The sequence below is a fragment of the Trachypithecus francoisi genome, unplaced genomic scaffold (genome assembly GCF_009764315.1).
Source record: "Trachypithecus francoisi isolate TF-2019V2 unplaced genomic scaffold, Tfra_2.0 Lachesis_group3, whole genome shotgun sequence".
NCBI lineage: Eukaryota > Metazoa > Chordata > Mammalia > Primates > Cercopithecidae > Trachypithecus > Trachypithecus francoisi.
Window position 1 is genome coordinate 130619353 of NW_022681468.1, and position 20603 is coordinate 130639955.

Sequence of the window (20603 nt, forward strand, 5' to 3'; positions counted from 1 at the left end):
GTTATGGTGTAATTATATGTGTGTGTGTGTGTATATATATATATATACACACACACACACACTCTTACATATGAATATATATTTATATATGTATATCACATATATATTCTGACAATTAGTCTTTCAGCAGTGTAGCGCTGCCAGTAACAATCTTGTGTTAATCACTGTAGCCTCTAAATGGTAAAATAATAATAGCAGGCACTTATATAGCACTAAATATATAAGTGCCCAGATACTGTTCTAAGTATTTTAAAGAGAAAAAACCCTCACTTACTTCTTACAACAACCCTGTGACTTAGGCATTATGATCTCTGCTTTACAGATAAACTAAGGGAGGCATAGCTTGATTAAGGAATTTGCCCAAGGTCACTCTGTTATTATGTGATTGATCTAGGAGGCTCTAAATTCCTAGCTAGTTTGCTCCTTTGAAGTTTATATATTCAAACTAGAAGGACCCTAGTCAAGGGACAGCAGGGGGCCGTTCGATCCAAAAGATCTGTGTTTGATTCCAGGCACTAACAACTATGTGGCTTAAAGTACGGTTAGTGTGGTTAGAGTAGGGTCAGGCAGGGCAGGGTAGGAGAAGTATTCTAGGTAGTTCTAGTGGCTATTTAAGGATAAAATTGCTTGGGAAGGTCAGGGTCATACCAAACAGAAGTCATGCAGTTAGCTTGTTCAGCTCCCTCATTTTACTGAGAAGGGAATGTCAGGCCTGAGCAATGGTGGTTTTGCCCAAGGCCAATCGGCAAGAGGGCGGTGCAGCCTGGGACTAGAATCCACATATCTTGTCTGTTTGTTCAGAGCACCTTCCAGCGCTGGGCTTCCTACCTACCTTCCTTCCTGTCATCTGTCAGTTTTTTTGTAAGTAGGAAAAGTACATGAATACTCATACAAGTGATCCTAATTTGAGGTGAGATTTACTGGGCACTGACTGTGTGTTGTGTATGATTACTCATTTGCTCACAAAAGATGATGTATCATTTTGTTTACCTGGAAAACACCTCTGGTACTTCAGAATTCGTCCAGGTATTCAGCATCTCAAAGACTTCTTCGCTTTGCTCCTCCCCCACTGCATCCCCCACCAACCCCTCTATCCAAACCTTCCCTGCTATCATTAAGTCTATTCCCATGAATTGCTTGGCCTCTTCTCACAGTGATTAAGAACACAGATTTAGGCATCATACTGCTTAGATTTAGTCCCAGACCCTGCTTCTTACACAGAACAACCTTAAGCAAGCCTTGGTGTGTGGGAAATTGGGAAAATAATGGTATCACTGCCATTTTGAGAATTGAAATGGGAATTAAGTGAAACAGCACATTAAGATCACTTAGCAAACGCTGGCAGAGGTGAATGTTCCATAGATGTAAGCAGATTCTATTATCAATTCAAAAATAATGACTGTTGTTACTATCTGCAGATAGCTCACCCTCTCTCTATGCTCCTGGGAACAAGGATTGTCTTGTCCTTAGCATCCCTGGCATATTGTGTTGGGTCGTCATTAAATGACTGGTGAATGGAAGACAATGGAAATGACAATTACAGATCCTTTAGTGTGGGTTCTTCGTGTGAAATAGGTTTTACTTCGATCATCCAAGATGACATATTCTTCTAATTGTTAAGACCTCCTGAAAAAGCTGACTCAGCCAGAAATTAATGGTTATCATCGTTAAGCAAACATTTTTTGTTTCTACTATACTCGCTTTTCTGAATCCTGGTGGTTTTCCAAAGTACTTGCCTTTGCACGGAGAGTCTGTTAATGCAGCAAGTCTCCTGCCTTCACGTTGTCCTCTGTTTCCTGCAAGCAGTAGTGTTTGCTATGTAGAATCCAGCTTCCCTTTCCCCAACGCATGCCCGTTTTTAGTATAAATGGAAAGGAGTTCACTGCCATGCTGTTTACTTTCTCTAGTCGATCAATAAAGCCATGCAGAAAGACCATGAAGAATACAACATTGGCGTCCTAGACATCTATGGCTTTGAAATATTCCAGGTAAGGCCAGTTTGAATAACTAGGGGTTGAGGAGGGTGGCGTATTTCATCTGGCCTGCAAGAAATAATTCTAGGCAATGCAAAAACAAAAAAACAGAAAATAAACCACAACAAAAAAAAACCACTCAGGCTCATTTTGGCCTTTGTGAGTTCTTCACGTACCTTTACCAAATTAGTTTCTCCTAAATATAAACTTCTTTCTACTGATGCATCCAACATTTCTATGAAAGCTTTTCATATGAAGACGTTTCAATAAATCACTCAAGAAATGACTTCTAAATGATTTTGTGAAACAATTACATGTGAATAACTTTTTTTTTTTCAGAAAAACGGCTTTGAACAGTTTTGTATCAATTTTGTTAATGAAAAACTGCAGCAGATTTTTATTGAACTGACATTAAAGGCGGAACAGGTAAGCAGTCCCTCGCCCTTCATCCTATTCTATTTATAATTTATTTTGTTTACAAGGGTATCGATTTCTGTCTTTTGATAATAGATTTGGGTTCCAGTCTTATATTAGGAAATGCACCTAATAAAGTCAGGCAGAAAAACCATATGCCATTGTGGCATTTTAATCCATGAAATATAAATACCATCTGCAGCATTTGCCTTCTTCTTTAAGCAAATGATGCTGTGACGTTGGACATAAGACTAGCTGCTTTTACTATACTGACTCACTGAGCACGTGGGAAATGGGAGCCTAGTTCCAGCCCCAACTGTCTGAGGCATATATTGTGTTCCAAATAAAAGACTTGGTTTTCTCGGATTTACTCCATTCTCAATCTTCCCTAACAATACATGCATTTTTAACAAAGCTGGTATTTCAATACTTACCTGAGGTAACATGCCTTGCTGTAGTTTCTTCTAAAGTTCGGTGCAGGCCGGGTGCTGTGGCTCATGCCTGTAATCCTAGCACTCTGGGAGGCCAAGTCGGGAGAATTGCTTGAGTCCAGGAGTTCAAGACCAGCCTGCCAGACAAAATGAGACCCCATCCATACAAAAAATAAAACAATTAGCTGGACGTGGTGGCATAAGCCTATAGTCCCAGCTGTTCTGGAGGCTGAGGTGAAAGGATTGCTTGAGCTCAGGAGGTCGAGACTTACATCATCACACCACTGCACTCCATCCTAGGCAACAGAGCAAGACTCTGTTTCAAAAATAAATAGTAGCCAGGTGCAGTGGCTCACACCTGTAATCCCAGCACTTTGGGAGGCTGAGACCTGCAGACCATTCGAGGTCAGGAATTCGAGACGAGCCTGGCCAACATGATGAAACCCCATCTCTACTAAAAATACAAAAATTAGCTAGGCATGGTGGTGTGTGCCTGTAGACCCAGCTTCTCAGGAGGCTGAGGCAGGATTATCGCTTGAACCTGGGAGGCGGAGCTTGCAGTGAGCTGAGATCGCGCCACTGCACTCCAGCCAGGGCGACAGAGCAAGACTTCGTCTCAAAATAATAATAGTAATATAAATAAATAAATAAATAAATAAATAGTTCGGTGCAGTTTCCATCATTTCCTGATAGCATATTGTTTAGGATTCCTGGGGCCACCATAACAAAGCAGCACAAACTGAGTGACTTGAAACAGTAGCAGTTTCTTCCCTCCCAGTTCTGGAGCCCAGAGTCTGAAATCAAGAAGTCCTCAGGGCCACACTCCCTTCTCAGAATAGAGTGGAGTATCCTTCCTCTTCTAGTTTCTGGTGGCTCCTGGCATTTTTTGGCTTCTGGCGGTTTGACTCCAATCTCTGCCTGTGTCTTCACGTAGCCTTTTTCAATGTCCCCCTGTGTCTCTATCCAAATCTCCGTCTCTTTTCTTTTATGAAGATACCATTTTAGCTTTGCGCAATGGCGATATCTTAGCCAGTGAGGTTTATCTGAGGCATGATTATTGCTAATAGAAAACTTTTCACAATAGCCTGCCATGACGACTTGAAATATAGTCGGCATTGACGATTTTTGACAGTCTCTGGAGAGTGAACTGTTAAAAAAAAAAAAAAAGAAAAGAAAGACACCATTTTTTTGGATTCCGAGTTCACTCTAAACCCAGGATGACTTACTGTGAGGTCCTTAGTGAATTACATTTACAGAGACCTTACTTCCAAACCTCACATTCTGAGGTTCCAGGTGGATGTGAAATTTGGGGGGATACTATTCAAGCCACTGTATACATCAAAGGCTGCTGTGGGGTCATTTAGTTATGGAAGTGTTTATGCCCCTGCTTAGGAAACACCATACCAGCGGGTTTCACGTGACCCTCTGCCCTGGAACCCGCCCTTGGTGGTTTTACTGTAGCTACTCTAAGGGGTGGGGAAGGCTAGACGTTCACATGAAACCCATTGCTGCCGTTGCCATCTAAGTCCCTACCACATCTAGCCCAGTCTCCTGCAGTAGTCTCCAAACTGGTCTGGTAGTCTCCATATGGGTTTCCTGTGAACCTCTAGCCTTCCCCAACCCTTAGAGTAGCCAGAGCGAAACAACCAAGAAAGAGTGCAATAGCCAATGAGATGGGAGTGGGGAGGCAGGGGCTAGATCATATGGGAACTTATAGGGCATGGCTGAGACTTTGGGTGTTATAGTAAGTGGAATGAGGACCCACTGAAGAATTTTGAGGGAGGAGTGACATGATCTGATTTGTTGTTTGCGTTTTTGAAAGGGTCACTCTGGCTCTGTAGCCTTATAGAGTAGGGTGAGGCAGGGGAAAGCAAACTGGAATGGAAGTTAAAAAACCAGTGATGGGGATACTGCAGGAGACTGCATTACATGTGGTAGAGACTCAGACGGCGATGGTAGCAGTCCAGGTGGTGAGAGGGAGTATCTGGAGAGTGAGAGAATGGGACTTGCTCAAAATAATTAGCAATAGCCAAGAAAGAAGGAGCAATCATGGGTGATTCTTAGCTTTATGCCCTGGATAACAGGGCTGATGGTGACACTATTTACTGGAGGGTGAGATTAGAAGAGGGGTTGTTTAGAGGTCGTGGGAAATATGGAATCAGAGTTCCTCTAAACAGGTTAAGTTGGAGAGGCCCATTTATTATACATCCAAGTGAAGATTCCAATCTGTAGAGTGGATTTGAGTCTGGAACCCCGTGGCGAGATATAGATGAGAGATAAATTCAGGGGTCATTAGCCTGTAGGTGATGTATTTAAAGCCATGGGATTGATTGAAATCACCTAGAGAAGGAGGGCTGAGAAAACAAGAAGGCTGAAAGATTGACCCCTGAGACTCCACCACATATAAAGGTCTGGAAATAAGAAAGAGCTAGCAAAGGAAGCTGGCAAAGTGAAACCAGTGAGGAAAGAAGAAAAAACCAGGATGGTGTCATGGTTTTCAAGTTAAATGAGCCTCTGATAGACTGAAGAACCTTCCCATTAAGTACCTGGATGCTAATCTATTCCTGTCCTATATTTAATTTTTTTTTTTTTTTTTTTTTTTGAGGTGGAGTTTCGCTTTGTCGCCCAGGCTAGAGTGCCGTGGCGTGATCTCGGCTCACTTCAACCTCCACCTCCTGGGTTCAAGCAGTTCTCCTGCCTCAGCCTTCCAAGTAGCCGGTATTATAGGCGTGCCCCACCATGCCCAGCTACTTTTTGTAATTTTAGTAGAGATGATTTCACTGTGTTGGTCAGGATGGTCTCGAACTCCTGACCTTGTGATCCGCCCACCTCGGCCTCCCAAAGTGCTGGGATTACAGATGTGAGCCACTGCACCCAGCCCTATGTTAAATTTTAAATTTTGTGATTTTTTTTTTTTTGTAACTGGATTTATGAGTTCAGTGCTACTAAATTGCAGTTTTCATTGGCCAGAAACAATTGTGTGGTAACAATTTCATAGGGTTCAAACTAAACATAAAAATCACCAAGTCGGCCGGGCGCGGTGGCTCAAGCCTGTAATCCCAGCACTTTGGGAGGCCAAGACGGGCGGATCACGAGGTCAGGAGATCGAGACCATCCTGGCTAACATGATGAAACCCCGTCTCTACTAAAAAATACAAAAAACTAGCCGGGCGAGGTGGCGGGCGCCTGTAGTCCCAGCTGCTTGGGAGGCTGAGGCAGGAGAATGGCGTAAACCCAGGAGGCGGAGCTTGCAGTGAGCTGAGACCCGGCCACTGCACTCCAGCCTGGGCGGCAGAGCGAGACTCCGTCTCAAAAAAAAAAAAAAAAAATCACCAAGTCATAAAATGTTCCTTTCCTGTTACCTCTTAGAAAATGAGAAATTAAAGTTCCTGGTATTTGTTGAAGGACATTCAGGTTTTTCTCTTTCATGGGAATTTTTGTCCATTCAGGGTCTGTCTGTGCAGAGCTCTTGCTATTTGGGAAATAATGTGAGTTCCTGGTTTCTGTCTTACAGGAAGAATATGTTCAAGAGGGAATAAGATGGACACCCATTGAGTACTTTAATAATAAAATTGTATGTGACCTCATAGAGAACAAAGTGGTAAGTGTTGGTTTAGTATGTCTTCACTGCTCACAGGTTTACATTAAGTGAGTTTTTGTTCTCTGTGTCGTTGTTTTGGAACAGGCAATGTGACAACTCTGATTTGCAGAGAATTTGAGCAATTGTATTAGTTTTCTGTATGTATGAAAAGAAAACAGTAGGGCTTTATTCTGGCAGTAAATATGAACATGTGGATATGAGTAAAATGTCAATTTACAAATGGAAGTTGTTACTGATTCTAAGAGAAGACAGCTATCACACGATGACTTAGCATGTGAAGAGCCATAAAACTGGCCCTGTGTTCTAGTCCAACTTCTAGGACTTTAGCCTTAATGACTGATTCAGGCTGGGCATGGTGGCTCATGCCTGTAATCCCAGTACTTTGGGAGGCCGAGACAGGTGGATCGCTTGAGCACAGGGGTTCAAGACCAGCACCAGCAACATAGTGAAACCCTGTTTCCAAACACAAAATTTAGCTAATACAAAAATTGTATTAGCTAAATACAAAAATCAGCCAGGCATGGTGGCACGCACCTGTGGTCCCAGCTACTCTGAAGGCTGAGGTGGGAGGATCGCTTGAGCCTGGGAGGTTGAGGCTGTGGTGAGCTGAGATTGTGCCACTGCACTCCAGCCTGGGTGACAGAGCAAGACAAGACCCTGTCTCAAAAGAAAAAAAGATGTTTCAAAATAAAATAAAAGTGATACAGAACAAATATCGCTATAGGATTTATATATATATAGATATAAAAGCCAAACACTGGAAACAGTGAAAACATCTGTAGACAACTTACTTACTTACTTACTTACTTACTTATGTATTTATTTATTTATTTATTTATTTATTTATTTATTTATTTATTTTGAGAGGCATCTTGCTTTGTTGCCCAGGGGTTTCACCATGTTGGCCAGGCTGGTCTCGAATTCCGGACCTCATGATCCACCCACCTCGGCCACCATGCCCGGCCAGACGAGTTAGTTATTAAACAAATGAGAAATATAGCCATTAAAATAGGAAATATGAAGAATATGTAAAACATGAGGAATGCTTATAAAATAGTGCTATGTGAAAAAGGAAATGCATTATAGAGTGTGTACACTAAATAACTATATAAATGATGCCTATGTGGGTAACATGCTGAAGGAGAACATTAAGAAATAGATTAGGTCAAAGGAAAATGTTTTTATTTTACTTTTGGATTCTTAAGTCAATTTGGCATGAATATGAGTGAGCAGATAATGATCTGTGCATGACTGTTGGATAAAACTTCAGGGAGTTAAACAGCTTTTTGGAAAATGGAGTTTCCTCCCTCTTTAGATCTAAGTAGTGACTTCCCATTTGGGACTATTAATTGCATTCTTGCCTGAAGGGGAAGATTGACTTTCAAGATGGTATCTTAAGTCTGGGGAGCTGTTTCCTTCCCTAAGAAAGGACCTGATAAGCATTGTCTGTTTTGGAGAGGTCAGTGACTAGGGCCTTGCTTTCTTGCTCCCATCAGAACCCTCCTGGCATCATGAGCATCCTGGATGACGTGTGCGCCACAATGCACGCGGTGGGTGAGGGGGCAGATCAGACGCTGCTCCAGAAACTTCAGATGCAGATTGGGAGTCATGAGCACTTCAACAGTTGGAACCAAGGCTTCATCATTCATCATTATGCTGGGAAGGTATGGCCAATATCCATTTTAATGTCTATCTGTTTTAAGCTTTTGGGTCTGTGATCTGGTTTCTCATGAAGCAAATCATATGTCTCGCTGTATTTTATTCATTCAACAAATAGAATTTATTGAGTATCAAAGGAAGCAAAACAAAAGATTGCATATACTACTGCATATATTTTTTTGTATGTACATACTTTTATTTTTATACTGTAGAAGAAGCTACTACTTTACAGCATGTAAATGAACATAGGTGTAAGACAGCAAGAATGAAAGAAATAGCATATATCTAATGAAAAGAATCAGAATTTCTAGAACACAATAAATACCTACATCCTACTTTTTGGGAACCAAATGCTAACAACATGTATATAACAAGGCAAGTGCTGCTACATCAGAGGTACCAAAAACACTTAGGAATTGTAAATAAGTATCATCCAGCACGTGGATACTAAATAAAAGAGCTGGAGGACTAAATAAATAGGAAAGTCACTGTACCTACTTTCCTGTTTCCATCTTTTAGGAATTCAAGTTTATTCAAGATTTCGTTATATAATCCTGTATCTGTGATCTCTTCAATAATTTCGGAATAGTAGTTTCAGACAACTTTAAATCTTGAGCTCCTTCTGAATTTCCCAAAGTGTTTTTGCACTTTTTTTCAGACGAGCCTCTTCTTCAGGGGTCAGCTTTATCTTTATAAGATTGGTAATACCATTCTCTCCCAGGATACAAGGAATACTGAGGAATACTTCTTCATCTATTCCATAGAGGCCCTTAATTATGGTGGAAACTGGATGCGTTCTCCTAAGATTCTTCAAAATACTTTCTGTTAAATCAGCCACAGATAGGCCAATGGCCCAAGAAGTATAACCTTTCATTTTAATAATCTCATAGGCAGTAGCAATCACTTCTTCGTGGACATTTTTCCATTGCTCAGGATCTTTATCAGTTCCTATATCAGAGTTCAGGTCCTTCAAAGGGACACCAGCTATGTTCACTCCACTCCACACAGGAACACTGGAGTCTCCATGCTCTCCGAGGATCCATCCATGGCAGCTTTCAGAATGGATACCAAGCTTTTGTCCAATCAAGAAACGAAAACGAGCAGTATCCAGGTTACAGCCGCTTCCAATAACACGGTTTTTGGGAAATGCACTCAGCTTCCAAGCTACATAACTTAAGATATCCACTGGATTGGAAACAATAATCAGTTTGCAGTGGGGACTATGCTGGACAATATTGGAAATCATTAACTTGAAGATGGCCACATTTCGCTGCACTAAATTAAGGCGCGTTTCTCCCTTTTCTTGGCGTGCACCTGCTGTGATAATCACTAGGTTGGAGTTTGCTGTGACAAAGTAATCTTTGCTACAAACAATATTTGGCATTTTCGTGAAAGAGCTGCCATGTTGAAGATCCATCGTCTCACCCTTCAGTTTGCCTTCATCAAGATCCACAAGGGCAAGTTCATCGATCAAGCCTTTTAATAAGATGCTGATAGCGCAGGCCATGCCCACCGATCCAGTTCCTATGATGGAGACCTTACTGTGATGAACGGGCTCCTCAGAAGTGAAGCGCTCAATAAGCGCACTCTTCACAGTCGCCATCTTGCTCACGGAGGTGAAGAGCCAGGCGCCCTGGAGTGGGATGCGCACTGCCTGACAGGGACACAGGGCCATCCTCAGGCACAGGAAATTTGCTGCCGCCGAGCTCACTCTCTGGCTGGCCCGCACAAGAGGCACAGTCCAACTCATGGCTGCTTGCTCAAGAAGTGGAGAGAGAGAAACGGCGAAAAGCTGCTGACCAGAACGTTGAGACACCAAGAGAGCCGTTGGCAGCACCTTCAGCCCTCTATGGCGGGTGCGCAGGACCCACCCCCTGGCCCTCTACTGCGGCTGCGCGGGCCTTTCCAGCGCCTCTGACACGTGCTTTCCGTGGGTGCTCAGACTAAGGCAGTGAAGGGCTGCTTCTCTAGCAAGTGATTTCTGGAGTTAGTTTCACAAAGAGTATTCTCATTAATAGTTGACATGCTGAAGAGGCTAACCCAGATCCCTGGGATTACTAGTTTTTTATTTTTACTATGAATGCCAAGGAAAAATGCTTCTATTATCTACAGATGAAAATAAGGTTATGTTTTCTGAACCATGACCCTGCCGGGAAGGATAGGGCGCTGTGCTTTGCATACCGGTGGCTGCCTGCACCATCTCCCAGTGTCCGAGAACTGGGCTCCTGCTTTCTGGTCTATGGCGCTGGAAGCCTATTTTGAAAGGATCCGGCTGCCTTGGTGCCAGTCCTGGCCAGGACCCACACTGGGACAGTCTCCTGAAGCTTGAGCAGGGTAGGGGCCAGTTGGGAGTCACTCCAGCACTAAATCTCACCATGCTACTGCATATTTTTGGAACATGAATCACCCTGCTACATATATTAGCTGCTGAAGAAATGGATTTTCTTCTTGCCTCTTGCTGGAATCACAGACTGGCATTCCTTGTCTCCCCACGCCGACTGGGAGTATAAATCAAGGCCCAGAGTTCACTTTTGGTTTTGTTCTCATAAAACCCATGAGTATTGGGTGCCTACTGGGTGCCAGGCTGTGTGGGGCTGCTGATGATAAAAAAGTAAGTTGAGGTCATGGTCTTGGGGACTTCCTGGTCCTGTGGAAATCCCCGGGTCTCATCCATCATCCCAGCTGACCTCTTGTTAAACAGAGTATCTGAGCATGAGTTTCTGGCCAGATTGGCACAAATTTGATACCACTTCTGTGAGAAATTGCAAAGCCTCAGATGACATGGCTCATTGCAATGAATTACTGAGCATGAGGGGCTTCACTTTTGCTCTTAGCTAAAATTTAGGAAAATAATTGAGTTTGTCATTTAGACACCCCTATGAATCCACTGAAAAAGGGGTATGGGGCCTTGAGAGCTGGAGTTCTGATTATGGATCAGCTGGGCCATCCAGGCAGCCAGATACTCATCAGCATCTGCAGGTCATCCCCGCTAAGTCAGCTAACAAGTAAGACGTGCACAACCTTCCTGTGAAATGAAATCCCAAATGCAACATCTGGAAATGCACACATTGTGGTGAGGATAGCCATGCCAACTTGGGTTTTTTGTTTGGTGAATTTAGCATTTTTGTTCAATAAATGATTTTGTTCAATGAATTACATTTTGTTCAACGAAATTACATTTTGTTCCATGAAATTAGATTTCTTTCCGTTCTTGGCCAGGTGTCCTATGACATGGATGGATTTTGTGAAAGGAACCGGGATGTGCTTTTTATGGATCTCATCGAGCTTATGCAGAGCAGTGAGCTGTAAGTATGTTTTACCATAGCTGACGGGGATATAGGTTTGATGAAATTTTCAATATGAAAACAAACTTATGTGCTGGGTGTGGTGGTGTGCTCCTATAGTCCCAGCGACTTGGGAGGCTGAGGCAGGAGGATCACTTGATCCTAGGAGTTTGAGGCTGCAGTGAGCTATGATCACCCCTATGAATAGCCACTGCCCTCCAGCCAGGCAACATAGGAACACCGTGTCTCTAATAAAGAAAAAACAAAAACAAAAACAAAACACCTGTGATGTTTAGTGGTTAGGATTTTGTTCTTTCATGCTATTGGGTCTGGATTATTATTGATCTATTTGGTTTCTCAAAATAGCTTTCTTTTCTCTATATCAGTCTCTCCCTTTTATGTCCCTAATACTTCATGCACCCAAATTCCAAGAGCCATCTATAGGTCCTTGAGGGCATCAGACTTTCTACCTTTCAATACTATTATCAGGGAGAAGTGAGCCCACTGGCTTTGGATTGGGATGGCCATTCTGACCATTTAAGAGTGGAACAGTCTGGTTCTATGACATTTTGCCCTTGAACTCGTCGTCTTCATGGTCTTTGAATTTTTAAAGATGTTTAATGGCTTAGCAAGACCCACATTAACCGAAGTCCCTGAAGTACTTAAGAAATGGCTTGAGAACTCTGGGAGGGACAACTAAAGAAGGAGTGACTCAGAGATCCATTTTAACTCCCAAGACCCTGTTTCAGCTATAGGGGTAGAACAGTGGGGGTATCCGCCTTGCACGCTGCTGGAACTCTCAGGACCACCTCTGCCTTCCTCCCCTCTTCCCTGAAAAGGTTCTCAAGATCCTGGATAACACATAAGAAGATGTAATTTACATGAGCAGGTCCATGCTTGCAAGGCAAGGCCCATGCATGCCAGATCTAACACTTTCTAGAGCTTATTTCAAGGAAGAGCTGCCCTTCTGGTCTCTATTACTTAAGCTGTCACAACAGCAAGGCCAGTTCCTCTAATCAACAGCAGCGAGCCTGATAATTCCTAATAAAGGACTGACTGCAATGAAAGCAAAGCAAGAGTTTCCTTTTCAGGCCCTGGACAGCTGTTCTGCTCCATATAATTCTCTCTCTGCTGCTCCCTGCACCTCCTCAACCTCTGCTCTCCATCCCTGCCCTTCTTTGCAGTCACACCACCATTTTTGAGATTTTGCATTTCTTTTTATTCACAACATACAAAATCGATCTGTTCTTCTCTGAGATGGTTAGGTAATCCACAAGTCCTGGCTTGTGGGTTTTATGGCAGTCAGGTGCAGACTTGCTTCCAGAGATTGTTTTTGAAAACTTATTAAAATTCCTGCCAAGTGGAAGAGCTATTATTGCTTCCATATAAACTGCTGTCATATAGACATGGCCTATTATTTTATAAACACATTTGATGTCAAAATCTGTAGTCGTGTCTGGTCAGGTTAAAAGTAGATTGCTGGGGAGACTTCCTGGAACATTCAAGATGCCCAAAAAGTCATTGAGGAGGAAGTGAGTTTGACTTTGAATGTCAGATTGCTAATTTACATGGATCCCGTCATTCACCCAGTCAGCAAATATATATTATGGACCAACTGTGCACCATGCTATGCTGCAGACACACCAGGGACATTAAGATGAGGAAGGCATTGTCCCTGTCCTATTGCTAGTGAGGCAGACGTATAAACACATGCAGCTCAAATAGCACCACTAATGAAAGTATATTCAGGCTGGGCGCGGTGGCTCACGCCTGTAATCACAGCACTTTGGGAGGCCAAGGCGGGTGGATCACGAGGTCAAGAGATCGGGACCATCCTGGCCAACATGGTGAAACCCTGTCTCTACTAATAATACAAAAATTAGCTGTGTGTGGTGGTGCATGCTTGTAGTCCCAGCTACTCAGGAGGCTGAGGCAGGAGAATCTCTTGCACCTGGGAGGCAGAGGTTGCAGTGAGCCAAGATCGCACCACTGCACTCCAGCCTGGCGACAGACTGAGACTTTGTCTCAAAAAAAAAAAAAAAAAAAAGTATATTCGGGAGGCAGAGTGCTCGTGATTTGTTACTGCTCCACTTAAAATTGCTCATACTCAAAAGCAGTTTGTCAGGGTTTTCTGTGTAGAGCTGGGAACAGTGTGCTACTGGCATCTGGTGAACAGAGACATAGATGCTGCTAAATATCCCACAATATGTAGAAGAGGCTCCCTCCTCAGCCCCCAACAAAGAATTATTCAGCCGCAGATACCAGTGGTGCCCAGGCTCAGAAACTCTGCTCCAGAGCAAAGCAGCATCTGCACTGAATCCAGACATTTCATATAATTCCCTGAGTTCTGGTCTGTCTTGCTTGTGTTAACAAACACATGCTGGCCGGGTGCAGCGCCTCACACCTGTAGTCCCAACACTTCAGGAGGCTGAGGCAGGAACACCTCTTGAGCCCAGTTGTTTGAGACCAGCCCGGGAAACATGGCAAAACCCCATCTCTACAGAAAATATAAGAATTAGCTGGATGTGGTGGCACCTGCCTGTAGTCCCAGTCACTCAGGAGGCTGAGGTGGGAAGATGGCTTGAGCCTGGGAGGTCGAGGCTGCAGTGAGCTGTGATTAAATCCCTGCACTCCGGCCTGGGCAACAGAGCGAGACCCTGTCTCAAAAACAAAAGAAAACGAAAACCTGAAATCCCCTACTGACCTCCCTCTGTTATGTTCTACTGTCAAGATACACCTCAATTCCTGTGACTAGGGACGTTGGAAAGGCAGCGTTTTAAAATTTATTTTGCAGTCTTTGATTCCAAGTTGCTTATATCTTAGAATTCTTTCCCTTCATGTCTTTTGTCCATTGTTCATTTCCCCAAGCCACATCTTGATGGCCTGCGCCGTGAGTCAGATGGGTTTTCTGTAGCCAAGGTTATGTGCCTGGGGACGGCCCTCCATCCCATCCTCTAAAAAGGCAGGCTTTCAGACCCCAAGGTGCTTACAGATGGCTAATTCATTCTCTTTCTCCTTTTCCAGGCCTTTCATAAAGTCTTTATTTCCGGAAAATCTGCAAGCTGACAAGAAAGGGCGCCCAACTACTGCCGGAAGCAAAATAAAGGTTAGTTCTGTTTTAGGAAATTTATAGATTCTTAAAAGGACTAGGGCTTCCTAGGAGTCAGGAACTACACCCCTGGGCCAGGATATGAGGTCAGCAAGGTGTGAGGAGATGGTTACAGAAGATGCTCAGAAGTAATGTCACTGCTTGTTAAAAGGTTCCAGGATGCAAGCTGAATTTGACTTGGCTGTACCAAAACCTTAAATGGTTTAAGTACCTCATAGCTTAATAGTCAGCAGCTGATAATCATCTAGTTTCTAAGAGGAAATGGCTTTATACAGAATCTGGAAGAATTTATGTTAAACTATCAGAGAAATTTTGTGGTTCGGAGCCATGTTTTGGATACTGATGACAGTTTTCGAGGCCAAGCCCAAAAACCTGCCAGTTATGGAACGTTACTTGCCAGAAATTCTACTTGGTCTTTTAGGGGCAATTTATGCGTCCCTCCTTACTGGGCCCTGCAGGCCTTTCTTTGCTGGGAATTGAAGACACATCTGGCCACATGATGTCTCAAAGTCTGAAGGAAGTCTTACTGTGTTTCTCAGGAAGTAGGCAGGGTTCTGTGGTACCTGAGCCATTGTGTGGCAAAATTCGTTGTCCCTAATTACACTCTGAATTAAGACTTTGTGGGCTGGGCGCAGTGGCTCATGCCTGTAATCCCAGCACTTTGGGAGGCCGAGGCAGGCGGATCACCTGAAGTCAGGAATTCAAGAGCAGCCTGACCAACATGGAGAGGAGAAACCCTGTCTCTACTAAAAATACAAAATTAGCCAAGCGTGGTGGCGGGCACCTGTAATCCCAGCTACTCAGGAGGCTGAGGCAGGAGAATCACTTGAGCCCAGGAGGCAGAGGTTGCAGTGAGCCAAGATAGTGCCATTGCACTCCAGCCTGGGCAAAAAGAGTGAAACTCTGTCTCAAAAAAAAAAAGTCTGTGTCAGCCACATGTAGTGGTTCAGGCCTGTAATCCCAACACTTTTGGAGGCCAAGGAGGGAGGATTACCTGACCCCAGGAGTTTGAGACCAACCTGTGCGACATAATGAGAACCCCATCTCTACTAAAAATAAAAATCAGGTGTGGTGGCTCACACCTATGCTCTCAGCTACTTGGGAGGCTGAGGCAGGAGAATCGCTTTAGTCAAGGAAGTCAAAGCTACAGTGAGCTGTGATTGCTCCAGTCTGGGGGACAGAACGAGACCCTGCCACACACACAAAAAAAATAGTTTTTGTCATTGTGTCACACACACTTAATCTTGTAACTCTAAGAAATATTCACTAAGCTATTTTTAAAAATCATGCTGGTTAAGAATAATTCTTTTAAAAAATTATACCAGCTAAATACTTCCTCAGTTTTACAATCAAAGGAATGGTTGAGTGACAGCAGGGCTTTGAGTTTGCTTGCCTGTGTTCGAATCTCAGCTCTGGCTTTTCCTCGCTGTGTGCTTGCCAAGGTGTTACTTACGCTCTCAGTACCCTCACCGCTTCCCTGTAAAATGGAGATATTAGTGTCTATCTTGAGATTACTGTGATGATTCAGCTTCATAATTCATCGGAAGCATGTAACGCAGTGCCTAAGGCATACTGAACACAAGATGTATATATATGCTCTGACTACATTCTTCCCCTTTAGCCCTATTCCTATATCACCGTTGTTGGTCTCTGGTTAATTGTTGCTTTTTCCTTTTTTGTAAAGTTGGGTTTTCACAATGTCACCCAGGCTGGTCTTGAACTCCTGGGCTCAAGCGATCCTCCCACCTCAGCCTCCTAAAGTGCTGGGATTACAGGTGCTGCAAGCAACCGAGTCCAGCCTGGGCTTTCAGCTGTAGGGTAGAGCCCTCTGAGTGTCAAGAACATCATGTTGAAAGAACTAGAGAAATTTAGTAGTCCCAGGACAGCCACTGGGTTAGGCTCACTGGAGCAGAAAGCTGAAGGCAGAAAACAGATGATATTCTCATGAGGCCCAGATATTACTGTCTGCATGAAGTTTCTGACTCATGCCTTTACTGCAAAGTCCTGGATAAGGATGAACTCTGGACTGGAAAATCAAGTCATAAGACTGTCACATTCAGATCCAAGGGGCCCGGATCATCCAGGTTATGATGACTCATTTCCAAGTGGTCTGGATTATTCTCTATAAAAAGGAGAGCAAGGGTAGGGACACTTTTTTTCCTCCTTGAAGACTTGTCCCCTTTCTTTTCCTTCGTATGCTTGTCTGGTTGAAGGTTCAAAGTGCCACCATTGTGGGGTGTTTCCAAAATGTTTAGGTTTACAAATTTCAGGTCCTTTTCTAGGGAGGTCAAGCTGAAGTCAGCCAGTTTACCTAAAGAGAGTACAGCATGTTTTCCCACCTCCAGGCACACTGTCCTTGGTGGATATTGTGACCTCTGTCTGCCTGGCTGTCTGCCTCCACATAGGAATAAAAGTTTCTCCCAGTACCTCTCACAGATACAAAGCCATGGCCCAATCTCTGATACATTCCATATCCACAGTATTTTGCAGACATCACTGTCATCTTAACAATATCCCTGAGGCATAAGCATTTAAAAGGGTTCTGAGTTCCTTGAAAGAAAAATTAAACTGGTGTTCAAGGTCATTGTAATGTTATATATTTCATTATCTTGTAATTATTTAAAAATTTAGACTGATTTGTAGGATTTAACTAATAGAATATTCATTTGATGGGAACTCTTATTATCTTGATTATAAATAAAAGTATAAATATAGTAATATTTAATAGCACTTGGTTTTGAGGTTTCACTTAATTCGATATTGTTGTGTCTGAAAGGGACCAGTACAGGTTGAGCATCCCAAATCCTGAAATGCTCCAATGAGCATTTCCTTTGAGCATCATGTTGGTGCTCAAAAAGTTTCAAATTTTGGAGCATTTTGGATTTCAGCTTTTCAGATTCGGGATACTCTACTATAAAGTATAATGCAAGCTGGGCACGGTGGCTCATGGCTGTAATCCTAGTGCTTTGGGAGGCCAGTGTGGGTGGATCATTTGAGGCCAGTCTGGCCAACATGGTGAAACCTCCATCTCTACTAAAAATACAAAAATTAGGCCAGGCGTGGTGGCTCACGCCTATAATCCCAGCACTTTGGGAGGCCGAGGCAGGCGGATCACGAGGTCAGGTGATCAAGACCATCCTGGCTAATTGGTGAAACCCTGTCTCTACTAAAAATACAAAAAAATTAGCCGGGCGTGGTGGCAGGCGCCTGTAGGCCCAGCTACTTGGGAGGCTGAGACAGGAGAATGGCGTGAACCTGGGAGGCAGAGCCTGCAGTGAGCCGAGATTGCACCACTGCACTCCAGCCTGGGCGACACAGCGAGACTCCGTCTCAAAAAAAAAAAAAAAATACAAAAATTAGCTGGGCATGGTGGAGGACACCTATAATACCAGCTACTCAGGAGGCTGAAGCAGGAGAATCACTTGAGCCCAGGAGGTGGAGGTTGCAGTGAGCTGAGATTGTGCCATTGATGTGTCGGCCTGGGTGACAGAGCGAGACTCCGTCTCAAAAAATGAAAGAAAGTATAATGCCAATATTCCAAAATCTGAAAAAATCCAAAATCCAAAACACTTCCGGTCCCAAGCATTTCAGATAAGGAATACTCATCCCATATTTAAATTAGAGTGAAAGATTGATGGTACCGAGAAACAGAGTCAAGCCCAGAGGTGGCAAAGGCGGACTGATTACAGCTTTACCTGAGTGCAGCTGGAGCTCTAAGGGACATGACAGAGGAGGTGTAGGCATCATGTAGGTGATTGGATTGGTTGGAGGTTTTTTTGGTTTGTTTTTTGTTTTTGTTTTTGTGTGTGTGTGTGAGATGGAACCTTGCTCTGTCACCCAGGCTGAAGTACAGCAATGTGATCTTGGCTCACTGCAACCTCCGCCTCCCAGATTCAAGCAATCCTCCTGCCTCAGCCTCCAAAGTGGCTGGACTACAGGTGGCACCACCATGCCTGGCTAATTTTTGGGGTTTTTTTTTTTTTTTTTAGTAGAGACGAGGTTTCATCATGTTGGCCAGGCTGGTCTCAAACTCCTGACTTCAATTGATCTGCCTGTCTCAGCCTCCCAAAGTGCTGAGATTGTAGGAGTGAGCCATTGCACCTGGCCTGATTGTTTGTTTTTTAATGTCTATTTCAATCTCTAGATTAAATTAGAGGTCTTCTAGTTCAGCCTACTTAGTTTACAGATAGAGAACTGAGGGCCAGAGAAATCTAGTAATTAGTCATGTAGCTTGCAAATAAAAGTGCCAGGACCCACAGTCAGGCCTGCTGTCATCTCTGAAGGTAGAATGAGGAGCTTTCACCCTAAGCCCTTTCTCACTGTGCCGTCTGCATATTTTAACACCTGCTTCTGTTGAGCAAGTGCTGTTGGTGCCTTTCTGTCCTAACTCAGGGACCCTTCTTGGCTGGAATCAGGATTAAATTGAGTTACTGCTTCACAACCACCTCAGCAGACATCTTAAGTTGACCCAAGGCTGGGCACAGTGGCTCATACCTGTAATCTCAGCACTCTGGGAGGCCAAGGGGGGAAGATTGCATGAGGCCAGGATTGGAGACCAGCCTGGGAAATATAGTGAGACCCCATCTCTACAAAAAATTTTTTTAAAAAATTCGCTGGGTGTGGTGGCATGTGCTTCCAGTCCCAGCTTACACAGAGGGCTTAAGTGGAAAGATCATTTGAGCTTGGGAGGCCTAGGCTGCAGTGAGCTGTGGTCATGCCACTCTACTCCATCCTGGACAACAGAGCAAGATCCTGTTTCAAAAATTAAAAATAAATAAATAAAAAAAGTTGACCCATAGCTATTGAAATGCAGGATAATTTTGATGGTTAAGATGTATTTCTATTTGTTGAAATTATTCACAGCCTGGTGGCTTCTGTCTAACCCTACCTCACCGAGTTAATTCCTTTTATATCACACTAAAAGATCCCATCTCTTTGTCAGCAAGGCATTGTTGCCAAAGAACAGGCCTGGTAGCCTGTGGATGTTGGTTCAAGCCTTGCTTCTCTTGCATGCAGATTGTGTCATCTTGAGCAATACTTTGTTTCTTTAAGGCCCAGGTTTCTCATCTAAAAACAGGAATAATATTAAACAGTAGCTACCTCTTCAGGTTGTTGTGAGGCATAAATGAGATAATCCATGTATCTAATCCATGCTGCAAACTCAGTAAATGTTATCTGTCACTATTTTAGCTGGAGAGAACTATGGCAAGTGGCTTATAAACTTAAGTCACACTTGCCTCTGTATGTTTTCTTATGCTGAGGTGAAAAAGAAGGAATGCTGTTAAATACTTAGGACAAAAGAGTTTGCCAAGTTATTCTTGGAAATTATAAGTTGTAGGCCAAGCGCAGTGACTCACGCCTGTAATCCCAGCACTTTGGGAGGCTGAGGCAGGTGGATCACCTGAGGTCAGGAGTTCAAGACCAGCCTGACCAACATGCTGAAACCCCATCTGTACTAAAATTACAAAAATTAGCTGGGCCTGGTGGCATGCGCCGGTAGTCCCAGCTACTCGGGAGGCCGAGGCAGGATAATCACTTGAACCTGGGAGGCGGAGGTTGCAATAAGCTGAGACCACGCCACTGCACTCCAACCTGGGCCACAGAGTAAGACTCTGTCTCAAAAAAAAAAAAAAAAAAAAAAGTTGTAATTAAATACAAAACTAAAATCTAAAGTTTAAAAAATTAAGAATTTGGGGACTTTAAGAAAAAAAAGCTGTGTTATATTCAACTCTGCAGTCCCTCTCTGGCTCCATCTGATGTGTTGGAAAAATCATCAATTTTTTTGTCAAGTGCACTCTACATCATCAAAGAACATAAGAGACAATTTACTTTTTCATCATAGGACTTTGCTTTGATCATGCAACCTCTGCAGCCTGGTCTGTCCTCAATTTCAAGCATCGCAAAGAATGCTATTTCCTGCACATCTAAACAGAGAACTTAATTCACCAATGAATATCTTGCTTTGAATATACTCAATAGTTTTTCTCAAGGGTTTCAGATTTCCGAAACCCATGAAAACAGAAAAGTCCTAATTGAGAGAGGGTTGTCTCTTGCAAGCAAATCACTTCTGCTGACTTTGTAATGGTTTCCTGGCTTTGGAGGTCCCTTTTGGCTTTTTTCTTTTAGAGGTTT

At 43.4% G+C, this 20603-nt stretch overlaps 2 protein-coding genes and 1 non-coding gene across 3 annotated transcripts in view; 2 read left to right on the plus strand and 1 right to left on the minus strand.

Annotated features, from left to right (window-relative positions):
- The window catches only part of MYO1E (myosin IE), a 244103-nt gene that overhangs the window by 161930 nt on the left and 61570 nt on the right, over window positions 1-20603 (plus strand). The window contains exons 11-16 of the mRNA XM_033189918.1: window positions 1908-1988; window positions 2313-2399; window positions 6333-6419; window positions 7916-8083; window positions 11298-11383; window positions 14387-14468. Coding sequence (XP_033045809.1) covers window positions 1908-1988; window positions 2313-2399; window positions 6333-6419; window positions 7916-8083; window positions 11298-11383; window positions 14387-14468 — 591 coding nt within the window. The remainder of the gene's footprint in view (window positions 1-1907; window positions 1989-2312; window positions 2400-6332; window positions 6420-7915; window positions 8084-11297; window positions 11384-14386; window positions 14469-20603) is intronic.
- LOC117071961 lies at window positions 3822-3960 on the plus strand. Its single transcript, XR_004432669.1, has one exon. It is a non-coding gene; the product is annotated as a U4 spliceosomal RNA (small nuclear RNA).
- LDHAL6B (lactate dehydrogenase A like 6B) lies at window positions 8253-9959 on the minus strand. The gene has a single exon (XM_033189919.1). The coding sequence runs from the start codon at window positions 9826-9828 to the stop codon at window positions 8683-8685; it is 1146 nt and encodes a 381-aa protein (XP_033045810.1). The 5' UTR covers window positions 9829-9959; the 3' UTR covers window positions 8253-8682.

Bases quoted from the DNA above. Each gene is read 5' to 3' on its own strand.
- LDHAL6B (XM_033189919.1), bottom strand. From the start codon at position 9,828: ATGAGTTGGACTGTGCCTCTTGTGCGGGCCAGCCAGAGAGTGAGCTCG.